The sequence below is a fragment of the Aquarana catesbeiana genome, linkage group LG03, assembly GCF_042186555.1.
Source record: "Aquarana catesbeiana isolate 2022-GZ linkage group LG03, ASM4218655v1, whole genome shotgun sequence".
NCBI classification, from domain to species: domain Eukaryota; kingdom Metazoa; phylum Chordata; class Amphibia; order Anura; family Ranidae; genus Aquarana; species Aquarana catesbeiana.
Window position 1 is genome coordinate 549,648,078 of NC_133326.1, and position 20,930 is coordinate 549,669,007.

At 41.7% G+C, this 20,930-nt stretch overlaps 1 protein-coding gene across 1 annotated transcript in view; it reads right to left on the bottom strand.

The window, feature by feature from the left end:
* The window catches only part of WNT5B (Wnt family member 5B), a 203,012-nt gene that overhangs the window by 25,229 nt on the left and 156,853 nt on the right, over positions 1-20,930 (bottom strand). The window contains exons 2-3 of the mRNA XM_073621601.1: positions 20,278-20,390; positions 13,008-13,255 (exon numbers count right to left, since the gene is read on the bottom strand). Of these exons, the coding sequence (XP_073477702.1) occupies positions 13,008-13,255; positions 20,278-20,390 (361 nt within the window). The remainder of the gene's footprint in view (positions 1-13,007; positions 13,256-20,277; positions 20,391-20,930) is intronic.

Sequence of the window (20,930 nt, forward strand, 5' to 3'; positions counted from 1 at the left end):
CAGTATGTAAAACGCGGCAGATATGGATCAGTTTGCACCTCTGGGCAGGCAGTGTCTGCATTTCTTACCAAGTGATGACAGATAAAGTGCTAATTACTTATCACAGGCTGGAGGCATCACAAGTGCTGCAGGCTACCTGTCTACCCATGTTTACTAGTGCGCTCACGGCAGGCTTCCTATTGCCCACTTGTGGCTATTGCTGGCAAAGCTGCTATACGGTATTAGAAAAGGTGCCAGTAGTCTGGGAGGGAAAGGCACGGGGCGTGTTGCTGGGGCAGAGGCTCTGAATATGGACAAATTGTATGCAGGAATTTACAAACAAGATAAGGAATCCTCCTCAGGGGGCAATATGGGTTCAGAAGTCATGAAGGGATCCCTTTGCCTGTATGAAGCAGGAATGTTAACAGATCAATCACACCATTACTGTGATATCCTTTATGGGATAACTTTCCCCTCTACAAAAATGTGAGGCCAATCACAAGATAGTGAGGGGGACTTGATGAACTTAAAACAAACAGATGATAAATTGCCATTTATAGCAATTATGCTGTGACATGATTGAATATTACTTTGTGCAAATTTTGCCCGGTTTGCAATGAACCTGCTGAAATTCGATTGGTTGGTAGCCCAGTTGGCACCACTCCACTCAACATCCTTCAATTGAATAATCTAAGGGGCTGGGCAGAAAATTGTCAAAGGAAAGTCATCAGAATACATTAGCCGCAGCGGGACATTTATCCATCCGCTCTGTTTAGCATAGAGGAAGGAATCTGTTTTATTTCTTTCATTCATCCTGCAGGCTGAACAAAAAAAAATATATCATTGTATGACCAGCTTTTGTCAGTCACATCAGCCTCTGCACCACAGGAGCTTACACTCTAATGTCCCAACACAGTCACACACTATTTGTGTGTATATAGCTCTGACATATTACAAAGTGATGTACAGAGAACACTGAGCCATTCACATTACACTCTAATGTCCTTACCATAGTCACATAATTTTATACATTTATAGCTCTGACATATTCCTCAGTGCTGTACAAGGCACACTAAAGCCCCGTACACACGGACAGAATGTCGGGAGACATTTGCCAGTACAAAAAATACTGGCCGACATTCTGCCTGTGTGTATGTCGGTCTGTCCGACAGAAGCAGGCCGTTCGCGACTGACCGACTCCCGATAAGCGCTCTCAGCCAATAGCAGAGAGCGCTGATCAGAGTGTTCTGGTGGGGGGCATCCCTCTGTCAGAACAAAACAGCTCAGCAGGGGAGATAGCTGGACTAACCTCGCATGGATAGTATAGCTGCTCCTCACCGGAGATGTCCGTTTTTTTAGAGCAACCGAAAAAAACTGTAATGTTACATAGTTACATAGTAGGTGAGGTTGAAAAAAGACACAAGTCCATCAAGTCCAACCTATGTGTGATTATGTGTCAGTATTACATTGTATATCCCTGTATGTTGCGGTCATTCAGGCGCTTATCTAATAGTTTCTGGAAGCTATCGATGCTCCCCGCTGAGACCACCGCCTGTGGAAGGGAATTCCACATCCTTGCCACCCTTACAGTAAAGAACCCTCTACGTAGTTTAAGGTTAAACCTCTTTTCTTCTAATTTTAATGAGTGGCCGCGAGTCTTGTTAAACTCTCTTCTGCGAAAAAGTTTTATTTCTATTTTAGGGTCACCAGTACGGTATGTGTATATTGCAATCATATCCCCTCTCAAGCGTCTCTTCTCTAGAGAGAATCAGTTCAGTGCTCGCAACCTTTCCTCATAACTAAGCTCCTCCAGACCCTTTATTAGCTTTGTTGCCCTTCTTTGTACTCGCTCCATTTCCAGTACATCCTTCCTGAGGACTGGTGCCCAGAACTGGACAGCATACTCTAGGTGCGGCCGGACCTAGAGTATGGGAGAATTATCGTTTTATCTCTGGAGTTGATTCCCTTTTTAATGCATGCCAATATTCTGTTTGCTTTGTTAGCAGCAGCTTGGCATTGCATGCCATTGCTGAGCCTATCATCTACTAGGACCCCCAGGTCCTTTTCCATCCTAGATTCCCCCAGAGGTTCCCCCCCAATGTATAGATTGCATTCATATTTTTGCCACCCAAATGCATTATTTTACATTTTTCTACATTGAACCTCATTTGCCATGTAGATGCCCACCCCATTAATTTGTTCAGATCTTTTTGCAAGGTTTCCACATCCTGCGGAGAAGTTATTGCCCTGCTTAGCTTAGCATCGTCTGCAGATACAGAGATTGAACTGTTTATCCCATCCTCCAGGTCGTTTATGAACAAATTAAATAGGATTGGTCCCAGCACAGAACCCTGGGGAACCCCACTACCCACCCCTGACCATTCCGAGTACTCCCCATTTATCACCACCCTCTGAACTCGCCCTTGTAGCCAGTTTTCAATCCATGTACTCAATCTATGATCCATGCCAAAGGACCTTAATTTGTACAGTAAACGTTTATGGGGAACTGTGTCGAATGCTTTTGCAAAATCCAGATACACCACGTCTACGGGCCTTCCTTTATCTAGATGGCAACTCACATCCTCATACAAGGTTAGTAGATTGGTTTGGCAAGAACGTTTCTTCATGAATCCATGCTGATTACTGCTAATGATACTGTTCTTATTACTAAAATCTTGTATATAGTCCCTTATCATCCCCTCCAAGAGTTTACATACTATTGATGTTAGGCTAACTGGTCTGTAATTCCCAGGGATGTATTTTGGGCCCTTTTTAAATATTGGTGCTACATTGGCTTTTTTCCAATCAGCTGGTACCGTTCCAGTCAGTAGACTGTCTGTAAAAATTAGGAACAATGGTCTGGCAATCACTTGACTGAGTTCCCTAAGTACCCTCGGATGCAAGCCATCTGGTCCCGGTGATTTATTAATGTTAAGTTTCTCAAGTCTAATTTTAATTCTGTCCTCTGTTAAGCATGGAGGTGCTTCCTGTGTTGTGTCATGAGGATAAACACTGCAGTTTGGTTACTGAAGCCCCCCGATTCACTCGTGAAGACTGAGGAGAAGAATAAATTTAATACCTTTGCCATCTCCTCATCCTTTGTAACCAGATGTCCTTCCTTATTCTTTATGGGGCCAACATGGTCTATCCTCCCTTTTTTACTGTTTACATACTTAAAGAATTTCTTGGGATTTTTTTTGCTCTCCTCCGCTATGTGTCTTTCATGTTCTAAATGTGTACCCGGCTTTAGGGCCGATTCACACCAGAACGTGGTGTGGAAAAGGCACGTTCCTTGCACATTTTCAGCACCATGTTCAAACGCACTAAGCTTGTGATCTGCATGCGGGTGGCAACGTATTTTTAATGGCACCCCTTACACAGATCGCAAATGCAGTGCATTTGGGGGCACCAACTTGCATGGTACCATGCAGTCTAACGCAGTGCATTTTTAAAAGTAGTGCAGGTGTCCTGTCAGAAAGCCGCTACCCATCAGAATATGTAACAGAAGTGACGTGCTGGCACGGCCATCTTGATACACCCGCACTAAGTCAGTCAGCCTACAGTCAGAAGGCCGCAAGCAGACATCTTTTTACACCCACTGAAGTCTTGCGTTTCACACTTAGTTTTCACAGTAAACTGAGCTTATATAGTGAAATATAGGTGGTTATTTACTAAAAGCAAATCCACTTTGCACTACAAGTGCAAACTACAAGTGCAAAGTGCACTTGAAATTGCACTGAAAGTGCACTTGGAAGTGCAGTCGCTGTAGATCCGAGGGGGACATGCAAGGAAAATAAAAAACAGCATTTTAGCTTGCACGAATAAGTGTGAAATGCAAGACTCTGGTGGGTGTAAAAAGATGTCCGCTTGGCGACTTCAGACTGTAGGCTTACTGCGGACGAGTGCTGGTGTACAAAGATGGCCGCGACGGAACGTCACTAAGGTTGCATTTTCTGATAGGTAGCGGCTTTTTGATAGGACCCCGGCTGTATTATTTGCACGGCCCAGTGCATTTTTCAGTCCATTTAAATGAATGTGCTGTCAAAATGCACCACAACCACACAAGACGAAGCACGAGCCCTAAGTCAGTCACATCAGTCTCTGCTTAAAGCGGGGGTCCAGCTATCTATCGTTTTTTTTTTTTTTTGAGTTCATTCACAAACTTTTCTTCTCAGCATTACATACTCACATATTGTGTGTAATATGTCCGCCTGTGTCAGATTTCGTCAGAAAGAATAACTTATATTATTCACTGCAGGCGGTTTCCATCTTCATTGTGGGCATTTGAAGCCCACAAGCATTTATTTCCTGGATGTTGTGAATGCTGTGCTCCCAGCATTCACAGCTCGTTCCCGCACATGCTCAGTGGCATCCTGGGAAGCCTGAGACTAGCTCCCAGGAGTCTGGGAGAGGCTAGAAACACGCCTACTCCCACGGGATGAGAACCAGGAAGTGCAAAGAAGAATAGAAAAATAAAAGGTAATTACGGCGATTTCAATTTTTTTAAACGGCATGTCAGCATCTAGGCAAGGAAGAGAATACATACAGATATTGATCAAAATTTGGGTGGAACCCCGCTTTAAGAGGTGCACTCTAATGTCCCCACCACAGTCACACACTATTATACATTTATAGAGCTCTGACTTATTTTGTAGTGCTGTATGGGGAACTCATTCACATCAGTCTCTGCACTCGGGATAAGCTTAGACCACACAAACGCCATATAGGCAGAGCCCTGCTGGTAATAAAATGCAGGACCCTAGCACTGCAAAACCACATCACTATCCACAATGAAGCTTTATTTAGGCTTGTACATAAATGTAACATGTGCCAATATAATTTTTGTAACAATTTAGCTTTTTTCCCCTTGCTTTTTTTTTCTGTCTGGATGAGGGAAAGTGATTGAGGGGTTATCCCTCTCCCAAGAGAGGATAAGGAATGCGGAGGAGGAGGGGTCGCTGTCCCTTGTTTTAACACCTTTCTTTAGGAGAGCAGATCAAACTCAACCTGATCTCAGCATTTCAGAGCTGCATTTCAAAAGGAGCCCAAAAAATGCATCCTCACACCTCCGATCATGGGAGGAGATGTAATCCTAACAGGAGGGGGAGAGACAGCTGCCAGACCTAAGAAGATCATAACTTGGCAATTTAAAAAAGAACGATCAAACATTTCATTCCATTTTTTGTTGAAATCACCAAACAATCAAGACAAATAAAATGGGGATTTCTAGGAGATTGAGGGAAACCTGTCCAAACCGAATGCAGGGAAAAAAAAATCTGATTGCTTACAATGAAATTGCTTTCGTTCTTTTCCCCCATTTTTATTTAATTAATTCTATCCTTTAATAAATTGTATTAAAGATGTAAATTTATTTCCCAGATTCAACTTCAAAATCAACCAAAATCCTGGAAAAGGATCAAACATGTATGGCCAGCCTAAAATGTATGTAAACCCAAAACAAAAATGTAATATATCGCAGCCTACACGTCCTTAGGCCTGGTTCACACCTATGATTTTTTTAGTGCTTTTTGCAGAAACGCACTACAGTCCATTTTACATGTTTCCTATGGTACACGTTCACATCTATGCTTTTTTCAGCCACTGCGTTTTTGAAAAGGGTGAGGGACTTTTTTTAATGCAAAACGCTGCGTTTTTGGTTCAGTAGACTTCAATGGAGAAGCTGCAGAAAAGCATGTAATGTGTTTTTTGCTGCATTTTCGTTTTTTAATCTGCCCAACAACAAATTGGCCAAAAAAAAGCATAAAAACACAAAACGCGGCAAAAGACATGTGTGCAAAAACACAAAATGCAGTGCAAAAAGCACGGCAGAAACAGATCAAAAGCAAACTGCATAGGTGTGAACCAGGCCTAAGAGGTGGTGGCTGCATTCATTTTGTTTTTCAGGCCTTTCTCCCTTTATTTTCACCTGGGGAACCTGCCAATAACACACCTCTTGCTCTAGGGTGACAACACTCACTTACCATACTGTATCTACTGAAAAGTAGGCTGCTCTTCTTGGGGCTATAAGGCCCCATTTACACCTGAGCATTTTGTATCTCAAAGCTCCAAGATGCTCAACAAGCAAAAACGTATTTATTTCAATGGCCCCTGCTCACATCTGAGTGTTTAGTCGCCTGTAGCAAAACGCCTGTTGCTCCAGGAAGTACATGAGCTTCTTTTAGGCAGATTGGAGTGTTTTTGGCCCCATAGACTTCAATGGGAAAGCCTGAAAAATGCTTGTCAAGAGCATTTTGCGAACATTTTATTATGCATTTAATGACCAAACAGCCACTCGCCACCCCTAATCCCCTCCCCCTAGTGCTTTCTGTTGGCTAAAATAAAACTACCTAGGGCTTGAATACACATTTAAAATGCTTGTAATAGCATTTTATGCTTGTAATAAACTTCTAAAAGGTTTGTATACACTTGTAATACTCTTAAATAAAAAAATCGCTCTACTTAGGGGTGAATGCAGCCTTAAAGAGGAGCTCCAGTCTCCCCCCCAAAATTTTTTTAAGTCAGTAGCTACAAATACTGCAGCTGCTGACTTTTAATATAAGGACACTTCCTGTCCAGGGATCCAGCGATGTCCTCACCAGAGCCAATTCTTCAATCGGGTTCGGGTGCAGGCGCCGCATCTTCACTAAGGAAAACCCGGCAATGAAGCCTTCAGGCCTCATACCCAGTTTTTTCGACTGTGCATGCACGTATCGCACTGCGCTTTCTGAATGGTCCCGTCGTCCTTTGGGATCTGTGTGTCACAGAAGGCAGTGGGGGGAAAGAGGAGGGGCCGGACATACTTGTAGATCGCCGCAGCGATCTTACCCGGAAGTGGGAGCGGGTACCTGTGAAAACCAGGTACCCGCCCCCCCCCCCCCCCCCCCAAAAAAAAGTGCCAAATGTGACAGTGGAGGGTGCGAACATGCGGCGCTTCCCCTTTTGGGTGGAGCTCCGCTTTAACACATCCCCCTCTACTCATCTCCATTGCAGTGCCTTACAAAAGTATTCACCCCCTTTGGCATTTTTCATGTTTTGTTGCCTCACAACCTGGAATTAACATGGATTGTTTGAGGATTTTCATCATTTAATTTACAGAACTTGCCCACAACTTTGAAGATTTTTTTTTTTTTTAATTGTGAAGCAAACAACAAATAGGAGAAAATAAAAGAAAAAGTCAATGTGCATAATTATTCACCCCCCTAAAGTAAATACTTTGTAGAGCCACCTTTTGCGGCTATCACAGCTCTAAGTCGCTTTGGATAAGTCTCTATGAGCTTGCCACATCTTACCACCGGGATTTTTGCCCATTCTTCCTTGCAAAACTGCTCCAGCTCTTTCAAATTGGATGGTTTGCGCTTGTGAACAGCAATCTTTAAATTTGACCACAGATTTTCTATTGGATTGAGGTCTGGGCTTTGACTAGGCCATTCCAACACATTTCCATGTTTCCCCTTTCATTGTTCTGCTGGAAAGTGAACCTCTGTCCTAGCCTCAAATCATACACAGAGTGGTACAGGTTTTGCTCAAGAATATCTCTGTATTTAGCACCATCCATCTTTCCATCAACTCTGACCAGTTTCCCAATCCTGACTGCTGAAAAACATCCCCACAGCATGATGCTGCCACCACCGTGTTTCACTGTGGGGATGGTGTTCTTTGGGTGATATGATATGTTGGGTTTGCACCAGACATAGCGTTTTCTTTGATGGTCAAAAAGTTCAATTTTAGTCTCATCAGACCAGAGCACCTTCTTCCATACATTTTGGGAGTCTCCCACATGCCTTTTCGCAAACTCAAAACGTGCCATTTTGTTTGTTGCTGAAAGTAATGGCTTTTTTCTGGCCCTTTGCCTTGAAGCCCAACTCTATGGAGCGTACGGCTTATTGACGTCTTATGTACAGATACTCCAGTCTCTGCTGTGCAACTCTGCAGCTCCTCCAGGGTTATATAAGGTCTCTGTGAAGCCTCTCTGATTAATGCCCTCCTTGCTCGGACCGTGAGTTTTGGTGTGCGGCCGCCTTTTGGCAGGTTTGCTGTTGTGCCATGTTCTTTCCATTTGGTTATGATAGATTTGATGGTGCTCCTAGGGATCATCAAAAATTTGGATATTTTTTTATAACCTAACCCTGACTTGTACTTCTCAACATTGTCCCTTACTTGTTTGGAGAGTTCCTTGGTCTTCATGGCAGTGTTTGGTTAGTGGTGCCTCTTGCTTAGGTGTTGCAGCCTCTGGGGCCTTTCAAAAAGGTGTGTATATGTAATGACAGATCATGTGACACTTAGATTGCACACAGGTGGACATCATTTCACTAATTATGTGACTTCTGAAGGTAATTGGTTGCACCAGAGCTTTTTATGGGCTTCATAACAAAGGGGGTGAATACATACATACATGCCAATTATCAGTTTTTCATTTTTGAAAAATAGTTTTATGTATGTATTTTTCTAATTTTACTTCACTTTAACTTAGACTATTGTGTTCTGATCCATCACATATAATTCAGATTAAAAAAAACATTGACTAAAGGCTGTAATGTAACAAAATAGGTAAAAAGCCAATGGGGTGAATACTTTTGAAAGGCACTGTACATAAGGTGGCTCCATTCACACCTGGGCGTTTTGGGATTGTGGCAGAATCGCTGTAATTCTGTTCACAATCCCAAAATTCACTACAATCGCAAAATGCAGGTTCAGGTGCCATCATTTTCAGTGGCACCTAAAGCGCGGTGCGGTAAATCGCATCAAGTGAAGCTTGGCGCCCAGAAAGGAGCTTCTTGTGGGCGACAAGCTTCATGTGATGCGATTTGACGCAATTCCTGTGCTATAAAAACAGCAACAATCATGGCAAAACTGCACTGCGTTTTAGGTGTCATTGAAAATAATGACACCTGAACCTGCGTTTTGCGATTGCAGTGCGTACTGAGATTGGGGGAAGAATTGCAGCAATTCTGCCACGATCCCAAAATGCCCAGGTGTGAATGGAGCCTTAGTCCACAGAAGTTGAAAAAGCTGATAACATTGAGGTTTCAGTTATTAGACAGTAAGCTACAAGTACACTGGATTTCTGGCAGGACCAAAGGGTATTGTCTGTACTTGTAATGTATTCATCCTGAAAAAACAAAAAAAAACAAATGCAGCCATCACATCTAAGGAGCTGCAATATATTAAACTTTTGTTCTTGAGTTTAGATTTCAGCAACATCAATCGTTTCTTCTCTTGAGAATTTGAGAAAAGGCACAAAAATGTATGTATTAGGCCTCAAACATGGTGGACGTTTGGCCATCTCTCCTAGACGCCCTCCCTCCTAGCAGCAGCATTTTGGCAGAAAAAACACTTGACACTTGTAAATGCGTGTAACGTGTTTAGGCACGTCATATGCTTGGGCATTAATTCATTTAATTGGCCAAATTAATAATATATTCTGGCCACTAAAATGAATTGACGCTCAAGTGCTAAACATGCCTAGTGTTAGACCCATTTACACGCATCAAGAGGTTTTCTGCCAAAACGCCAGACGCCCCTAACAGCCAGGTTAAAAATGACCTGTGTGCATGAGACCTCAGTTTTCTTTTTTTTCAGGCTATGTACATTTCCTGTAAATACAGACAAATACCTGCTGGTCCTGCCAAAAATCTAACATCCTTATAACTTTCTGCGTTATCCTTGCCATCTATATTCTGTGAACTAAAAACCACTTCCTTGCTATGTAATGAGGATACAGAAAGGGGGAGGTGTTTGCAGTCCAAATCAGGAGAGCACCCTAGGGTGACAACTCTGCTCATACATAGATACAGTATGATCGGTGATCTTAGTAGTAGAATATTGTACTGTTTTAGCCATCGAATAGTGCACAAAATTTTAATGGCTAACCTAGATTAATATACACTATAATACCAAAAGTATTGGGACACCTGCCTTTACACCCTTTGCACCTATGACAGTTTCAACTCCTCTGAGAAGGCTGTCCACAAGGTTTAGGAGTGTTTCTATGGGAATGTTTGACCATTCTTCCAGAAGCGCGTTTGTGAGGTCAGGAACTGATGGTGGATGAGAAGACCTGGCTCGCAGTCTCTGCTCTAATTCATCCCAAAGGTGTTCTATCGGGTTGAGGTCAGGACTTTGTGCAGACCAGCAAAGTTCCTCCACCCCAAACTCGCTCATCCATGTCTTTATGGACCTTGCTTTGTGCACTGTTCCAAATCATTTGTTGGAAGGGGGATTATGGTGTGGGGTTGTTTTTCAGGGGTTGGGCTTGGCTCCTTAGTTCAAGTGAAGGGAACTCTTAAGGCGTCAGCATACCAAGACATTTTGGACAATTTCATGCTCGCAACTTTGTGGGAACAGTTTGGGGACGACCCCCTCCTGTTCCAACATGACTGTGCGCAGAAAGCAAGGTCCATAAAGACATGGATGAGCGAGTTTGGGGTGGAGGAACTTGACTGGCCTACACAGTGTCCTGACTGCAACACAATAGAACACCTTTGGGATGAATTAGAGCGGAGACTGCGAACCAGGCCGTCTCATCCAGCATCAGTGTCTGACCTCACAAGTGCGCTTCTGGAAGAATGGTCAAACATTCCCATAGACACACTCCTAAACCTTGTGGACAGCTTTCCCAGAAAAGTTGAAGCTGTAATAGCTGCAAAGGGTGGGCCAACTCAATATTGAACCCTACGGACTAAGACTGGGATGCCATTAAAGTTCATGTGCGTGTAAAGGCAGGTGTCCCAATACTTTTAGTAATATAGTGTAGATTGTAGATGCGATTTTTCGGGATGCCTAGGATCCCTTCTTCTTTAGACTTTATACATTTCTCAAATAAAGTAATAAAATGTATAAAGCTTGAAGAAGGGATCAAAGGCATTCTGAAAGCTTGCATCTTTAATACCTTAAGTTCGCTAATAAAGGGTATCCCTTAAACTCCCATCTAAAGTGAAATATTACTTTGCTGTAATATATCAAAGAATTGATTAGATCAAATGATTACTGTTATGGCTTATGAAACCATATCCCCCACAGAATATGGGATGTCCTAGCTGATATGGTCATCCTCTGGTACAGACCTCTTAGCCGCAGCCTGTCTGATCTCTGGTCATCACACAACCTCTAAAGTTCAAGAAAAGTGCACAAGGTCTCTTGGGAGGATTGTGGTGTGGGTGTGTGGCCTGGAGGAGTCAGGAACAGTAAAGCTCCATCTCCTTTACAAACATTACTCCTCACACATCTATCGGGTGCAATGAGAGTGCAGATCCTATCACTTCTGAAACCTAAACCAACAGGCCCCTACTGCCATCATTATCCTCTGTGACATCTTTTGTTAGAAATCTCCATACAAGGATTAACTTAAAGGGTATGTCAACCCTAACCATGAACTACTCCTATTTGTTCCCTTTTGTGCTGTTAAAGAGGAAGTAAAGCCTCTGAAAAAAAAAAAAAAAATACACCCTGCAAGACAAAGGCTTAATGAGCTAGAATGCATAGCATACTAGCTCATTATGAATTACTTACCTGAGATCGAAGCCCCCGAAGCAACCCTCGTTCGCCCCCTCCGATGCCGCCATCTATCTTCCGGGTATCGTGGCTCCGGTGCTGTGACTGGCCGGAGCCGCGATGACGTCACTCCCGCGCATGCGCGCTGGTGCCGCCACTAACGGCACAATCGCCGTTAAAAACGGCACGCTCAGTGCACCTGCACCCGATGTCTATGGCGCATGCGCCGTAGACATTGGTGCTGCTATTTCTGCAAATATTTCCTAAACCTTTTAGGTTTGGGAGATATTTCTTGCACCTACAGGTAAGCCTTAATATAGGCTTACCTGTAGGTTAAAGTGGTTGTAATGGGTTTACAACCATTTTAAGTTTGCATTGAAGGTGTTTTGTTATATCTGTTCGATAAGAGGAAAAAATTACCCATCGATTCTGCCAGAAGTCTTGTGAGCTGCTAACTCCCTGTGCTGATTGTTATTGGTTACATTGTCCTCTGCCATTCCTTAAGACTACTACCTGCCATCCAAATATCAACTGCTTCAGGTCCGCCCTAAAGGAGTTTTACTGCTATAGGGTGGCGCCTGTGCACCAGATCACGTATATATATATATATATATATATATATATATATATATATATATATATATATATATACGTGATCTGACACTTCCGGGTAGGGGGCACGCATATGTGTGATTACACACAGCAGAAGCTGTTCGGCAGGGTGCACAGTACCCAATGTCCTCCGGCACTCGCCGATCGTTAGGCAGAGAGGCAGAACGGCGATCTGCCTATGTTAACAATGCAAATCTCCATTCTGACAGGAGGGAAGGGATGGAATTTGTCTCCCTGCAAAAATTCTATCTCTTCCCCTAGTGAAAGCACTTCACACAGTATAGTAAATCACTGGCTAGGCACACAGTTAACCCTTTGATATCCCCTAATGTTAACCCCTTCCCAGCCAGTGCCATTAGTACAGTTTTTTTTTACATTTTTAGCACTGATTACTGTATTAGTGTCACTGGGCCCCAAAAAGTGTCAGTTAGTGTGAGAATGTCAGCCGCAATATCGCAGTCTCACTATAAGTCGCTAATCGCCGCCATTACTGTTTATAGCGCAAAAAATAAAAAATGCAGACGTGCTCAAATACCAACAAAAGATAGCTCTATTTGTGGGGGAAAAAAGCATATAAATTTTATATGGGTATAGAGTTGCTCGACCCGCCAATTGTCAGTTAAAGCGCAGTTCAAGTCAAGTGGTTAATAAGAAGGGGAAGGGAGGATGTGTTCTATAGTCCTGCCCTAAGGTGACAACCCTGCTCCTCTATAGATGCAAAAAAGAGTGAGTGAGCATTGCCACATTAGCACAGGAAGGGTGTTACTATTAGGATCACTAGGTGAAAATAAAGAAAAATCCTGAATAAAGAAAACAAATGCAGTCACCACATCTAAGGATTTGTAAGTTGGAATATATTACTTTTTTGTTCTTGTGTTTAGATGGCAGCAGAATAGAATGACAGACTAGTGTTCACACGCTCTTACCAATCTGCATGACCCGGCCGAACACTGATGTATTGTCCACCGTGCTGCAATTCCAGCGTCGTTGCTTGAACTGGGACTGGCATTCCTTGATGCCCGTCTTGGCCCCTTCACCGATGTACACCATGTGGTCCTGATAAAGCTGGCACAACTTCCTCTGCCCAGGGGATAGACCAATCAGCTGACTGCACAGCGGCTGTGCGCCGATGATGTACAATTCAGGCCTCTGTACCGGGTTCAAGGCCAGCGACCTAGAAGAGGAAAAGAAGGTAAAAACACATAAACTGGGTCTAAGATCTATACATTTCTTATCCCGCTACCTATAGCAATGATATCACTCATCCTTTCAGCAAAATAATAGATTTTGTTTTGTTTGGAAGCCTTCTTTAAAGTGGCGTTGCTTCCAAATTTTTTGTTTTTTAAAACTGAGTGGAACAGAGAAGAGTTAGAACCTCTGTCAGGACTTTTATTTTTCTCTGTGTTCACTAGTGACCTCTGATTGTGGTCACCGGACAGGAAGTGAGGGTAAATCCCTTTACCTTGGGAGCAAACAGTGACCAACCAAAGTAAAAAAAAAAAAAAAGTTAGGGCTGAAGTTCCACTTTAAGGGTCCATATACATTTCCAAGCTGTGATAATGTGTGCATTACTGCTATGCATAACAGATGTAACATGCACTGCTGTGTTGTAGTGCTATTCATCTTGAGGCTGTAGCGAGCTGTAACACAATGTTGTGAATTGCGGTGTGTTACATTAGAAAAAAAGGTTGCATGCATTTTTAAGCATGTTGGGTGCATTGGCAGTCCATTATTTTTGAATTGGCTGCCTTAACACAACACACGGAGGTTGATTTACTAAAGGCAAATATACTGTGCACTGCAAGTGAGGTTGCGCTAGATCTGAGAGGAAGCTCTGTTGATTTCTATCATCCAATCATGTGCAAGCAAAAATGCTGTTTTTTTATTTTCCTTCCATGTTCCCCTCAAATCTGGAGCAACTGTACCTGCAGTGCACTTGAAGTGCACTTTCAGTTCACAAACTATTTGCCTTTACTAAATCAATCCCATAGTAACGCATGACATAACACACAGCAAAGAATTATACAAGAGTAATTCAGCCCTAAATGGAAATTCTACCTTTTACATGACTTTGTTCAAACGATAGAAAAGTGGAGCCACTCCCACTTTTCAATATATATATTTTGTTTTTTTAAGACATTTGGCATTTATTACACACTGGAGTTGATTTACTAAAGGCAAATAGGCTGTGCACTTTGTAAGTACAGTTGCTCCAGAGTCTAAAAAATGAGGGGAGGCTCTGCTAACTTCCATCATCCAATCATGTGCCAGGAAAAATGTTGTTTTTTTTTATCTCTCTTGCATGTGATTGGGTATTGTTTGTAAAGTAAATTTTTACCTCATTTGGTAAGCTCTGCAGCAACTGCACTTGCAAAGTGCACAGTCTATTTAGTAAATGAACCCCACTGTTACTGATTTCATTGAATATGATAGAGCTTGAAACCCTTCCTGTGCCATGAGATGATATGGATTTACAAAAGTCAATGATGATTTATCAGAACCATGTAAGAGATATTGGGGGTTATTTACAAAAGGCAAATCCACTTTGCACTATAAGTGCAAACTACAAGTGCAAAGTGCACTTGAAATTGTACTGAAAGTGCACTTGGAAGTGCAGTCGCTGTAAATCTGAGGGGTAGATCTAAAATGAGGGGAAGCTCTGCTGATTTTATTATCCAATCATATGCAAGCTAAAATGCTGTTTTTTATCTTCCTTGCATGTCCCCCTCGGATCTACAGCGACTGCACTTCCAAGTGCACTTTCAGTGCAATTTCAAGAGCACTTTGCACTTGTAGTTTGCACTTGTAGTGCAAAGAGGATTTGCCTTTCGTAAATAACACCCAATATCATTAGTGGGCATTAGTGGGCAGTTTCAGCCTTAGCGTTTTGTAGCTTGAAGCCTGAAGCTTCTCTATGGGGATGGTTCACATCTCCACTCCAAAACGCCTGAAGCTCAAACAAGTTCTGGAGCTTTATTTGTCGCTCGAATCGGGCAGATTTGGGCGTTTTTGGCATGTTTGTACTTCCATAGAAATGAATGGAGACGTGCCATTCGCGCGTTTTTGTGCGTATTCCTGCACGTTGCACGATTTTCTGCTCAAATGAAAATAAAATTCAAATAAAATAGTAATAATAGATTGAATAAATAAATGTAAAATAAATACACAAATAACTAAAAATCATCATAAATAAGTAAAATAAATTAATAATATGTAATAATACATTAATAAATAATAATTAACCTCTAACCAAAAAAAATATTAAATACATTATTATTATTAATAATAATAATAATAAAATAACAACACCCAAACTCGAACAAAAAATACATTATTATCAATAATAATAATTATTACAATTTTTGTGTTAGGGTGTTTAGTTATTTATTATTATTTTATTTTTAAGGGGTAAGAGTAATGCCCTGTACACACGGTCGGACATTGATCGGACATTCCGACAACAAAATACATGGATTTTTTCTGACGGATGTTGGCTCAAACTTGTCTTGCATACACACGGTCGGACAAAGTTGTCGGAAAATCCGATCGTTCTGAACGTGGTGACGTAAAACACGTACGTCGGGACTATAAACGGGTCAGTAGCCAATAGCTTTCATCTCTTAATTTATTCTGAGCATGCGTGGTACTTTGTGCGTTGGATTTGTGTACACATGATCGGAATTTCCGACAACGGATTTTGTTGTCGGAAAATTTTATAGCCTGCTCTCAAACTTTGTGTGTCGGAAATTCCTATGGAAAATGTGTGATGGAGCCTACACATGGTCGGAATTTCCGACAACAAGGTCCTATCACACATTTTCCGTCGGAAAATCCTATCGTGTGTACATGGCATTGATGTTAAGGATGAATTATTTATTTATTGTTACTTAGTATTCATTTATTGAATTTATTTATGATTTTTAATTATTGGTGTATTTATTTTACATTTATTTATTAATTTATTTTTATTTGTATAATAATAATAATAAATAGAAAAAATAAAATAAAATAATAATAAATAACCCTAACCCCAACTCCTAATCCTAACCCTAACCTAAACTGAACTCAAACCCCTTACCCTAATGAAAAAACATTATAATAAATGAATAATAATAAAAGAAGAAATAAAGGCTAATTAAAAAGCTAAAAAAGCTGAAATACCTAGCAAAAAATGATAATAGTTTTCTCTAATGGCTAATAAAAAAATGTCAAATCCCAAAAACGCTGCATACAAACGTGCCAAAAAACGCCCTAAAAAATGCCCCGAAAAGCGCTCAAAGACGCTACGCTCAGGTGTGAATGCAGCCTCAGGAGTAAAGAGATGCTGCTTGGCTGCCTTCCCACCAACATGCAGGAAAAAAAACAGTAAGCTCTGGGTGTGATGAGTTACAGAGAAGGATACCACAGAAAGCTATATCCTGCAGGACGTGGCACCTTTATCTTATAATTAGGGGCTGAGTACGGAACTCTGCAGATCTAAGGTAGAGCACAAAATCTCTTTAAGTGGATGGGGATTATCGTATTGTAATTAGTTACATATTATCAAAGTTTCTTATAACACCACTGTATGCAATAAGCTTGGATAATGTCCGTCTGGGTCACCTTCTGGGCTGTATTTAACCAACTGATCTATTTCCTAACAGACAAGATGAACCAAATGAGACCACCTTGAGATATTATCACAATAGGGAAGTGTTAAGTGGACCTTTCACTTATCTCCTGTTGTTTTTTTTTTTTTTTTTTTTTTTGTTAATAAAGCTTTTTGAATGCTTTGCAAAGCAAACATCCATTCTTTACACGAGTAGCGAATGGTCGCGCGTACACATAGGGTTTGCATCACTTTGCATTATTTGAGTAATTTTGATCTTGCCCGCAATGCTTGGCAAGCCTTACAAATTGCAAAGCTTTGCCAACTGCCTCCATTCAAGTCAAGGAAGCCCCCCCCCAAAAAAACCTTCTAAATGCCTCTGAAATGCGTCTGAAACACAACCTAACACTACAGGAGTTTTAGTCTTATCGCCAGTGTGAACTCACCTCATGCCCCGTACACACGATCAGAAATTCCGCCAGCAAAAGTCGGATGTGAGCTTTTGGTCAGAAATTCCGACTGTTTGTATGCTCCATCGGACTTTTGCTGGCAGAATTCCAGCCAGCAAAAGATTGAGAGCAGGTTCTCTATTTTTCAGTCGGAAAAAGTTCCTATCCGAAAATGCGTTCGTCTGTATGCAATTCGGATGCGCAAAAAAATCACGCATGCTCGGAAACAATTCGACGCATGCTTGGAAGCATTGAACTTCATTTTCTCGGCTCGTCGTAGTGTTGTACGTCACCGCGTTCTTGACAGTCGAAAGTTCAGAGAACTTTTGTGTGATCGTGTGTATACAAGGCAAGCTTGAGCGGAATTCCGTCGGAAAAACCATCCAAGTTTTTTCTGACGGAATTTCTGATCGTGTGTATGGGGCATAACAGTACAGTATTGAGTAGAGAAGGTATTTTTTATTTATTTTTTTGCTTTTTGCATTGTTTTGCCTTCATTTCCTGTCCTAAAGACACAACAGGAAGTGAAAGGAAATCTTTCCAACCGAGGAAGTTCCTGTGTTAGACACACAGTTGTCACAAACACAGGGGCCCTCCATTCAGTCCTTCTGACAATGGTGAGCAGGATGAATAGAGAAGGAGAATCTAACACACAGACTAAAAGAAAACCTGACAGAGGTTCCCCCCTCCCACATTCACACATCCAAAACCAATGAAAAAAGTTCTGGCTATGCATTATGCATACACTTTATTTACTATAACAAATTCTACAAACTACTTGTATATATTACTCCATAGTACAGTAAAGGCTAGTTTACACTTGCTTCAAAACATGGCTTTGGGCAGGCTTTGTTAAAGCTCTCTGAACAGTCAAAGCTCCTGTCACTAAATAAAATGCTTGCTGCTTCGATGAGGCTTCATGGGGCTTCGATGAGCCTTTGGTGGGGCTTTGATGAAGCTTCCGTGGGCCTTCAATGGGGCTTCAAGCGAGCTTTGCCATAGACTTCTATGGAGGCTTTGAAGACACTTTGAAGCATCATTAAAGCTACATGGGGTATAATTTTTGAAGTGAAGCTGAAGCAAAGCAAAAGCAAGGTGTAAACAGGACTGTAAGCTAACCATTTTATTTAGTGACATGAGCTTTGACTAGCATTCACGGAGCTTTAACAAAGCCTGTCCGAAGCTTTGTTTTGAAGCAAGTGTAAACTAGCCGTTAATGTGTGTTGAAGCCGAAGCAAGTGTAAATAAGCTCTTAGTGGTGCTTCAAAGCTTCTTCAAAGCCCCCATAGAAGTCTATGGCAAAGCTCGCTTGAAGCACCTGCAGCTTTTGAAAGGCTTCAATTCAGCTTTAGCTTTGCTTTGTTTTGGAGAAATTGCAGGTATGAGATATCCACACACACACACACACACACACAGTGCACCTGCCAAGCTTCAAGTAAGCTTCAAAAGAGCATCACTGAAGCATCACTGAAGCTTCACTGAAGCTTCATCGAAGCACCACCAAAGCATCAAAAACACATCATATAAGCATGTTGAAGCAGTAGGCGCTTTAATGTGTGTTGAAGCTGAAGCAAGTGTAAATGAGCCCTTAGTGTCACATGCAATATTCAGATACTATTACTACAGGAACCGCCTTGTGCAATATTCAGATACTGTAAGTACAGGAACTGCCCCATGTAATATACAGATATTACTTGTTAGTACAGGATCGCCCCCATCTAATATTCAGACATTGTTAGTACAGGAATTGCTCCATGGATTGTTTAAATGTCTTCCATTGGAACAGAAATTGCCCCAATTAATGTTCTCTTTTAGTACAGGAATTGTCCCATGCAACATTTAGATATATTCAGTACAGGACTTGCCCCATACAATGTTCAGATACTGTCCATTAATATAGGACTTGCTCTATGCAATGTTCTCTGCTAGTAAACGAATTGCCTGATGTAATGTTTTCTGTTAATAAAGGAATTGTACCATGTAATGTTCCCTGCTAGTAGAGGAATTGCACCATGCATTATTCAACTATTGTCCATTAGTACATGAACTGGCCCATGCAATGTTCCTCACTCTTAGAATTAACCATCTGGCACTATTCAGATACTTTCTATCAGTACAGGAGTTGCCCTGTGCAATTTTCCGCTATTCTCCATTAGTGCCGAAATGGCCCCATGCAATGTTTTCTGTTAGTACATGAATTGTCCCATGCAGTACATTCCAATATTCCACATTAGTACAGGAATTGCCCCATGCTATATATTCAGATATTCACCATTAGTACAGCAAATACCCCATACAATATTTTCACCATTAGTATAGGAATTGCCCCATGCAATATATTCAGATATTCCCTATTAGTACCGGAATTGCCCGATACATTATAATCAGATATTCCCCATTACTACAGGAATTGCCCCATACAATATAATCAGATATTCCCCTTTAGTGCAGAAATTGCCCCATACAATATAATCAGATATTCCCCATTAGTACAGGAATTGCCCCATACAATATATTCATATACTCCCCATTAGTACGGGAATTGCTCCATACAATATATTCAGATATTCCTATTGGTACAAAAATTGCCCCATACAATATATTCAATTAATTCCCCATTAGTACAGGAATTGCCCCATACAATACATTCATATATTCCCCATTAGTACAGGAATCGCCCCATACAATATATTCATATATTCCCCATTAGTACAGGAATTGCCCCATACAATATAATCAGATATTCCCCATTAGTACAGGAATTGCCCCATACAATATAATCATATATTCCCCATTAGTACAGGAATTGCCCCATACAATACATTCATATATTCCCCATTAGTACAGGAATTGCCCCATACAATATAATCATATATTCCCCATTAGTACAGGAATTGCCCCATACAATACATTCATATATTCCCCATTAGTACAGGAATTGCCCCATACAATACATTCATATATTCCCCATTAGTACAGGAATTGCCCCATGCTATATATTCAGATATTCCCCATTAGTACAGGAATTGCCCCATACAATATAATCAGATATTCCCCATTAGTACAGGAATTGCCCCATGCAATGTAACCAGATTTTCCTGTTGGTACAGGAATTGCCCCATACAATATATTGCAATAATTGCCCCGTTGAGTACTCACCACCAGGAGTTGGTCCCCACCAGGGGCAGGAGGGCTGTGAGCAGCAGCAGGCTCCCCCTCATACTGCCCCCCGGACAGCGCCGCTCCGCGGATCCCCGGCTACTCGGACGTTCCTGCAGACAAGCGGAGAGAGTGTAGTGTGAGTGTGACTGTGCCAAACCGGGGAGGAGGAGGGAGCCGCTCTCTGCCGCCCCCTGGCGGACATACTCCCCTCCTCCCCCGAGCTCTCATTAACATTTTATTATCTGGACAAGTGACACGAGGACACCCTGTGTGACAATCACAGCCCCAGTGCTGTACATACACATCATACAGGATCACACACAAAATGCCATGCTACTCTGTAACAACTGATGACAGACAGTATAGGAAACCTGTTCTGGTAGGTGTAGGTAAGCTGTCACTGCTGATTTCCCAAAAAATGCTCATTGCCTGGCTGCCGTATATGAGCGCTGATTATAATACTTCCTGAATCACATGACCCTGATCAAAGCAAGGGCAAAGCTTGAAGTTCTGATCTACACACTTCTTTTAGTGGTTTCATGTTTCAAAATATTGAAGCTAAAGACAGCCAGGCAACTAGTATTTTCAGGAGGACATTTCAGCAATGACAGACTCCACACAGTACAGGTTTTCACTAACATGGACGCTCT